Below are 9,604 nucleotides of genomic sequence, written 5' to 3' on the forward strand. Positions count from 1 at the left end.
GAGATACAGAGAGAGTGAGAGAGATATAGAGAGAGAGAGAGAGAGAGAGAGAGAGAGAGAGAGAGAGAGAGAGAGAGAGTGTGTGTCTGTATGTGTGCGCGTGCGTGCGTGAAAATAAATATTACGAGAGAGAGAGAGAGTTTGTGTGTGTGTGTGAGAGAGAGAGAGAGGGTGAGCGGGAAGGCGAGAGAAGTAACTATATTAGAATTCCAAGGAATATGTGCATCCGTGCCTGTGTGTGTGCCGTTTGTGCCGTACGTGCGTTTGACTGTGCGTGTGCACTGCGCATACGTGTGCACCTCTCCGTCGGCATGCTTTCCTCCCTTCGCCCCTCTCCTCTTTCCTTCTTCTTCCCCTCTCACTCCCTTCCCTTCTGTATTTCCCTCCCCCTTCTCGCGGATAGTATCGCCCACGGCATCAGGTGCACGGTGAAAAGTTAGCCAGGCAAATGGCCGGTTTTCAGCCTCAACTTTTTCACCCCCAAAACACAAAATATGATTAAATACGGTTATAATACGCGTTTTTACAGTCACACAAGCACACATACACACACACTAACGGACGCGCACACGCGAGTATGGTCGCACGCACGCGTGCGCGTGTATTTTAGGCGTAAATTCACATTTTGTGCCTTGCGGGTTGAACAAGTTTCGGCTGAAATACGGCCATTTACCTGCAAAAGTTTTTCCATGCTTGACTGGTCGTGGGCGATACCATCCGCGAGAGGGGAGTAAGTGATTACTTTTATTCACTCTTAAAGTTACTGCCTGACACAGCAGATGAAAATTCAGTATAAAGAAGCGGCAATTGTTTATTATATTTATTATTATTATTAAATTTTATTGCATGTAATTCAACTACAAATACATGTACTGAAGTCTAATGAAAAATCGAATGAATGCAATAGTGTTGAGCAGTTAAAATAATAAAATTTCTGAGTGATACAATACATTGTATGAAACATAGTTCTGAGTGATACATGTTATTTCAAAGCTTTACATATTGTTACAGGACTGTGACACGAATCTACGTGAATTACAATATGAAACGACTATTGTGTGCGCCTGTAATCGGCGAGCTATAGCGGCTGTTTAATCTGCTGTCGGCACTCGTGTAAAACAACTGTTTTTACTTTATATATGAATCTAAGGTATATATATGAGGACTCTAAAAAGCTAAAACTACTTGTCACAGATTGTCCTAGAAAAAAAATATCCTTCAAATGTCATTGAAAAAATAATTCACCCTTTTGTGTCTGAGGATTTTTGGAATGGCGCAAATTAGCTTCAACTTGGAAGGCATGAATGGTGAGAACCCTGAAATGCGTGCGTGCGTGCGTGCGTGCGTGCGAGCATTTATAGCATGCGTAGCACTAGTTAATTTATATATACTTCGGTGGGATATGCGTCATGCTTTCCTAATCCTAGCGTCAGTGTAATTCTAGCGTCAGCATGAATAAGCAAATTCAAGCCGAACATTGTGTATTGCCACGTGCAAAGATTTATGACATGAAGATCAGTTTAATCTAGGAATTTCAAGTGGAAGAAATGACCCCATATCGTAGCTTAGGAGATTTTGAAAATTATAAATACAAATTAAATAAAAAACTCGTTCTATTTAATACGACAAAAATATAATAATATTTCATAGTTGATAACAGTAGCTAGGACAAACGAAACGTCCAGTAAAGCACATTAACGTGTGATTATCAATGATCGTCAACGTTCTATTACATATTACATATAGCTTGGCAATGGCTGTGTACGAATAAGAGCAACTACCTGGACCAGTTGTTAACACAGCACTGCAATTTTATAATAAAAATCACGTCTTTCTTCTGTTGTAGCGGTTACAAAAATAGTTCTCCAACTGAATTTGTTCTCTAATATCACGCCAGAGCACAATGACATATAGGCATGACAGGCGCTGTAAACATATGTCGAACTATTTTTTAATATATTGTAACCACAGCCGAGAGTTAAGTGGTTTCAGAGTAAGGAGCGTCGGAAAGGAATTTAGACATCCTAGAAAATATGTTGAATTTTGGCAAATGATACAATTAACGTACAATGCACAGAGAACTGAAAGATCAAATGTAGGGTTGCTATAGGCCGGGAGGCAAACATGAATATAAACTAATCCATTTTCGACCGACAGCACCCAAATTATTTATAAGTACCTTATTGTTCATGCATTGCATGCGGGCATAGACATTCTCTATTCATCTCTATATAGTATTCGTGCACGCCTGATATCACCGGTGTAAAATGCCTGTATCACTGCTGAACATTACTGCTCATAGTCACTAACTCCCTCCTATAAATTTCATTACCCAGACGTTTAACTCAATTATTTTTAATCGATTTCAATAATTGATATGATCTCTTTTTTTTTCATATTTATGTAAAACTTTGCATGCACAAACAACAGCTGAGAGGGTCTATGTCCCCCCAGGGTACTGCCGGAACGTACCCTGGGTACGGTCCGGTATACCGGAACGTACCCTGGTGCTAAATACTACTATCTAATATGCCGGACCGTACCTCGCCTACTCCAATAACGAGTCTAGGGAGTCGCCTACGCCTACTCCCTAACCCTAACTCTAACCATATCAGCTAGATAGTTACCAAGGTACGTTCCGGCAGTACCCTGGGAGACATAGACCCTATGAGCCAAACTACAAGTCGCTCCTAAAAATGACCAAGATTTTTTTAAACAAATCCATTTAAATGAAGCAACGCATGCAGTGACAGTCTAACATTCTACGCGTGAAATAAGGGATCATGATAACAAATCATGATTACAACTAATGCTACGTACACAGAGTTCGATGTAGAAGCTTAAAATAACCCGTCTAATGATAAATCTATCAAATAAAAAATCGATCGGCCATGCAATTTCTCGCACTCAGCTCACTCAGCTATTGATAGACTCCTGATATCAACATTATATATCATCAGCATAATACACACTCATGCGGTGCGTCGGAATCACACGCTCTACACACACATAGGAACGTTGTAGATCTTTATCATTGGATACCAGACTGCACACAGCAGGAGATAACGCAGTGCAATACATGCTCTGTCTGTATTGACACACGGCCCTTCTTCAGAGCCGTAGGCTGAGCTAATTTCCTAGAAGTGGGGGGGGGGCAGTGGCGGATCCAGGATTCAGAGGAGGGGGTGAGAAAGAGGTGGGGGGTCTGGGGGTCCTCCCACAGAAATTGTTTAAAATGTAGATCGCAGGAGATGGTATTTGAGGCACTTTTGAGTACATTTACAGCCTTCATTCGGAATACGACAATTCTCTTTTAGTTTTAGGTGAACAATTTATTTTTTTAATTTTGCTCCAAAATCTAGCTGCCCCCCCCCCCCCGCAAGCTACGGCCCTGTTCATTCACTGTATATATGCTACGTACCATAAACACATGTCCGACCTATATGTGGTTATATATATATATATATATATATATATATATATATTTCATACATACATTCATATTTCATATTTATATATATTATATATATATATATGTTCATGACGCTCCCGTACCTATACTCAGCGCATGCAGGTCATGAATAGTGCATGTTATGAGGGTATATATAGATATCCGTGCTACAAACCTGCACATAGAATGCATCCTATCTTGTGTCAATAATAGGATTTTACTATTACTTACCCCCTAAGAAATTACAGAAGTAATCATAACATGTATAACATGACATATAATCGGAATTATACTTCTACATTCCAAATTCTCGGTGATTGGAAAATGGCGGTCGATACGGGATTTTTAAAATCACAGGACATAACATGGATGGCATAAACGCATATATAACGACCGCATGATTTCGACTACAAATTAAATCCGATTACACACAATCTGATTACACTCAGATATATAATATTTGAGTTTGAAACTGAACTAGGTTCTATTCAAACACAACAGGCGATATCACCACCTGAACGGTGCATACACCCAGCCACCTCTGGGTGAACTGCCAGTGCTCTGCAGTGCATATTACACAACCCACCCCACCCTCTCCCCATGGCTACTAGATTAGCTCCATCCTCACCACCGGTATATATATATATTTATTACGCCAATCCCTCCATCGCTGTATACAATATTAGACCCTAAGCTGCTACCATTGTGCATGCAGCCACGAAATAATCTACATTGAAATTACCTAAGTTCATAATACAACTTTACAACCCTACCCTCTACATCACACTAGATCTATCTATCTATCCATCTATCCATCTATCTATCTATCTATCGATCGATCTCTCTATCTCTCTATCACACTTCTTCTTTGCACACTCCTTCCCTCATTGCCTCATGGCCTCCTTGCCTCATGGTATGCCACACCCAAATGACATTGCTGTGGATGCATACTCACCCACCTACTCTATCCTCTGTATACACTCTACTCTACCCTCTGTATACTCTCTCCAATTCTTCTGTATACACGCTCTGCCCTATGTCACTGTATTCATTGCTCTACTCCCTTTATATCCCCCTACTTTTAATGTTGCCCTACACCTACGTATCCCCTCTATACTCTGCCCTACCCTGATTATGCCGCCCGTCTTTGCCCCTTCTACTTTTGTACCTGTACTCCCCAACCTATACTCTGACCCATCATTCTACATTCTACCCTATCCCGCCTGTACTCTACCCCTCTCCCTCTACACTACTGTATACCTCACTAGCCTAGGCCACTGCCCTAACTCATTGTTTACTGCACCCTACCCCATTGTTTACTGCACTCTATACCATTGTTTACTGCACCCTAACTCATTGTTTACTGCACCCTACCCCATTGTTTACTGCACTCTATACCATTGTTCTATACCATGAATACTCTGCCCTACACCCTGTATATTCTGGCTTACCTCCCTATTACTGATCTCCATTAGTATATCCAGTATCTACCCCCAGTATACCTTGATCAAGTGCAGCAATAAGGACGGCACGTGGGCCATGAATCACCCTCCTGCTGCTATTGCTGCTGCTGCTACTACTGCTGCTACTACTGCTGCTGCTACTTCTATTGCTACTGCTGCTGCTGCTGCTGCTGATGCTGCTATTGCTGCTATTGCTGCTGCTGCTGTTATTGCTACTGCTGCTACTACTGTGGTGTCAGCGTGCTGTTGGCCTTCTTCACAGCAGTAGGGATCTCGTCCGCGGTCTTCGTCACCTTGCCGCCGAACAGCTCCGGACACTCCTCTCCACGGCTGATGCGATCGCAGCGAGCGATGAAGTCGTACGTGACGCGCGGCGACACGACCGAATCTCGCCCGTACTCCGCGTGCGACGTCACAAAGTCGCGCGTGTAGCGCGCGAACGTCTTCAGCCGGCCGGCGGCGCGGCCCTGGATCAGCGCCAGGTACTGGTTGATCGTACACGCCGTGTCGACGTCGATCTCAATGCTCTGCATGTAGCTCTGCATGAGCGGGACGAGACCGGGGAAGGTTCCCTCTTTCCCGTTGACGATCTCGTCGATGCCCATGCGCTCCCACGTGCCGGCGCACTGGGGGCTGTTAGTCGCCGCCTTGCACTCGCGGAGGCAGGTGGCGGCCTCCGGCGGCGAGTTGCGCGTCATGAGGTCCTTCGCGAACCAGAAGCGACCCGTGCGGACGGCGTCGCGTTTCTGCGCCTCCCGCATGTTCTCGTCGACCTTCGAGATCGGAACGACGAAGTTCAGCTGGTAGGAGAGGATGACGCGCGTGAGAAGCACGACGAACACGACGTACGCCGCGTTCTCAAAGTCGGTGAGCTGCACTTCGCACGGACGGAACTCGACGCGCCAACCGATCGGGGAGTTGGGCGGCGGCGGCTTGAAGCGCATCGTCTGCCAGTTCGTCGACTGGATGTTCTCGAAGTGGTCCGTCTCCTGCTCGTCGTCGATGTGGATTTTCTCGCTGAACAGCGCGACGGGGTCGCGGATGAAGAGGTGCGCAAAGTGCTTCGCGAGCGTCTCGTCGAGGCCGGCGTCTCGCAGCGCCTCGTAGCTGGCCGCGTCGTACTCGACGTCGACGTCGTTGCAGCACGCGTGCTGCGGGTGGATGTACATGTCGACCGAGTCGTAGCGAGACTTCGTGATGCGGAACCGCTCCCCGTCCGCGAGCGGCTCGAGCGATCGCTCCCCGCGCGTCCGGTCGTCGACCGACGCGGCGATCACGTCCCACCGGCAGTCTACGTCGCTGAGGTAGCCGCGGTAGACCGGACTCGCCGCGCTCAGCGCGAGCAGGATCGGACAGAGCGGCGTCAGTTGGTCGTACAGCAGTCGACCCTCGGCGACGCAGCACGCCTGGAAGGTCACCTGCAGACAGGAGCAGCCCATGCCGAAGCCCATGCTGTCCATGTAAATGTGTTCGTCGCGTGCCTGCCGCCCGCGTTCCCCGTCGTCGCCGAGCGCCGCAAAGTCCTCGCGGAACGGCGAGCGCGTCTGCTCGTCGCGGAACACGGGAATGTTGATCGCGACCTTCTCGCGCCGCCGGTGCCGGATGTTTCGCGTCAGCGTGCGGAAGCGCGGGTGACCCGGGAAGATCGCCTCGTCGGGATAGAACAGCGAGCGAGACGCCGACTCCTCCGTCTCGGGCCGCGGCTCGGCCGGCGGCTCCGTGAACCCGGGGCATCCGAGGCGTGGGAACGCGGTGAGACTGAGCGCCGTCTCGCCCGCCGAGTCGTCGAGTAGCGCCATCATCTCGGCGCGCCGGTAGCGCATGTTTGCCTCTACGATGTTGAAGTGCGCTAGCAGGCCGCCGTACGGCGTGCCCGGAGTTCCCTCCACCATGTAGTTCGCATACTCAGGCCTCCAGACTGACAGGAGGAACTCGTCCACTGTCTTATTGTTCTCCTTCGTCTGCAGTTCGCGTAGGATCGGTTCGCCCTTCAGCAGCACCTTGGCGGTCTTCGAGGCGTGGTCGAGCTTGATGAGCGTGTATTCGACCTCGTCGCCCCACTTCAGTTCGTCGTGGATTACGTCCTTGAGGCGCCGCCACAGGTTGATGAGCTGCTTAATGCCGTGCTCGCGCACGTACGGCGCCCACTCGCGCGTCTTGTCCCAGTTCAGCGGCGAGCCCTCCGTCAGCAGACCCATGGTTCACGAGCGGGGTGTGTGTGTCAACCTGCCGGAGAAACGATCGCTGCGTTAATACTGAGCTGGTAAAGTAAGAGATGACGATGGAGAGGTCTGGATGATGGGGGGAGGGGTCAGGGTTCATAGTAGTAAGACACATGTTGAAATAAGGACTTATAAGACCCTTTCTGGAGGCCAAAATAAGACGTTTTTACGTGATTTCTGATAGACCACCAACTATTAAAGTACACTAATAATATTTATATACACAATTGCACAGCAGATTTAATTATTCCATATTATATATACAACAATTCTTACTCTAAGTCGAGAACAGTAAGTCGAAAAATAAGGACTATTAAGTACTTTTCTAAAATTTTACCAAAAATAAGTACTAATAAGGGCCCTTATTTTATTTTTGGCAAAATAAGTACTTATAAGACTTTGGAAGACCCGCTACGAACCCTGGGGGTGGGGAGGGTGAGAGCCTGAGAGGTGAGGAGGGTGAGAGCCTGAGAGGTGAGGAGGGGGAGGGGTGGCTAGGGTTAGTAAGAAGTGAGGGGTGGGGAGGGTGAGTAAGAGGTGAGGAGGGGGAGGGGTGGGGAGGGTTAGTAGTAGTAAGAGGTGGGGATCGAGGTGTGGATATCAGTGTAGGTGTGGGGATGGTGAGTGAGAGGTATGGAGGTAAGGGCGTAGTGTAGAGTAAGAGAGAGAGGGTGAGTGAGTTGTGGGGAAGGTAGGTGGGGAGGGTGGGGAGGGTGGGGAGGGTTGGTGAGGTAGGGACGTGTGCATGTCAGTGGAGGGGTGGGGGAGGTAAGTTAATGATTGTGAAGTGCTTAGCAACAAGGCATGGTGATATGGTATGGTGCGATGTGTCGCTATGCGGTTCATGCTCTAAATAGCACAATACGTGCACACATACCTGCGCAATGAGAGCTAACAGTAACACACAGGATTAGAAATTAACTTTTGAACAAGGGAGTCAAATGGACTCTCTGCCTGCAAGAAGAGGGAAACCGCAGCAAAATGAGGGAGTCCGCGGTCTGAAATTCAAAACTGAAGCATAACAATAATGACACATGCATGTATGCTTATTTTGAAGATTCATGCGATGCACGTCTACCAAATTTTCTTTGGATATTTGCTGAAAAAATATGGTAATTCCGTGAGGCCGTGCTCTGGAATGAACTAGTTAGTATAGCAGAATTTTCAGGGAGTCACACGGACTCCTGCATCTGTCAAATCAGGGAGTCCGACAGTAAATCAGGGAGTATTTGACTCCGGACTCCCGTTAATTTCGCACCCTGAACACACGCATGTGATACATGTAAGTGAATGTAACTGCACCTGCCTAGGATACACAATGTTTTTGCTTTAAAATGTTTAGCAAAATTTGTAATATTTTAGTATTTGACGAAGAAAAGAGCAGTAACATAACAGGAAAGCAATGCATACACACTACCTGGCTACCATAAACGAATGTACCCTCGGGAGGAATACATGTACGTCTATGATTTAATGATACAACCAAGTACGGTTACTATATTAGCTGAGCACACGGCAAATTACCTGAAAATCATACTCAGAATTGCAGATATATACTATAGGTCAATACACGTATACAAAATAGATGTAGATATTTATGTGCTAATTTAGTGAGAACAAATTTTACAGATTGCATGAGAAATTTCTTATGTAATATGCCACCAAAATGTCTAAATTTCTAAAACCGCAGGTATCTATACAGTAGCGTAGTAGTAGTACTGCTCATACTCATAGGGTCTATGTCCCCAGGGTACTATCGGAGGGTACCCTGGGTACGGTTCGATATATCGGAACGTACCCTGGTAACTATTTGATATGGTTAGGGTTCGGAACTTCGGGTTAGGGTTAGGGAGTAGGCGTAGGCGACTCCCTAGACTCGTTAGTGGAGTAGGAAAGGTACGGTCCGGCAGATTAGATAGTACCAGGGTACGTTCCGATATATCGGACCGTACACAGGGTACCCTCTGATAGTACCCTGGGGGACATAGACCCTCTCAGCAGTAGTACTAGCATTTCCATAATAATCAGCAGAACTTACCTTATTTTCAGTGATCCTATATGAAATGCTACTATCCGAGGTTTTATTTTACATCTACTTATAGTTTCACACTAGAGAGAGAGCTTTGATGGCCAATGTAACTGCACACAAATATTTATACTGATTGCTGGCCGTGTGCAATAGTGCAAGACATGTGACAGCTTTTTAGAGAAATTCCCGCTGAGTCATAATGACTTGCACTTTATTTTTACGCAAGGCCACTCCCCGCACATGTTCAGGCAGAAATCTGGCAGCTTGTAATCTGTTAAGAAATTCTATTTATGATTTGCTCACGTAGGTGTACTCAATTTGTACATATTATAACAAGCTTTTGAACCTCAGCCAATTCATCTATCTCAATATTGGCATGCACAAGCTAGTCAAGCAACCAGGGAGGGAATGAATGAGGCCACCCTTAAACAAGTGCCGC

General features: G+C 46.7%; 1 protein-coding gene across 2 annotated transcripts in view; it reads right to left on the reverse strand.

Annotated features, from left to right (window-relative positions):
* Positions 1-5,087: 5,087 nt before the first annotated feature.
* The window catches only part of LOC106814057 (glutamate--cysteine ligase catalytic subunit-like), an 11,518-nt gene continuing 7,001 nt past the window's right edge, over positions 5,088-9,604 (reverse strand). For both annotated transcript variants that reach the window (XM_014818326.1, XM_014818327.1), the window contains exon 2: positions 5,088-7,140. In XM_014818326.1, coding sequence (XP_014673812.1) covers positions 5,139-7,112 — 1,974 coding nt within the window. In that variant the 5' untranslated portion in view covers positions 7,113-7,140 and the 3' untranslated portion in view covers positions 5,088-5,138. The remainder of the gene's footprint in view (positions 7,141-9,604) is intronic.

This window comes from Priapulus caudatus, unplaced genomic scaffold (assembly GCF_000485595.1).
Source record: "Priapulus caudatus unplaced genomic scaffold, Priapulus_caudatus-5.0.1 Scaffold865, whole genome shotgun sequence".
Lineage (NCBI taxonomy): Eukaryota > Metazoa > Priapulida > Priapulimorpha > Priapulimorphida > Priapulidae > Priapulus > Priapulus caudatus.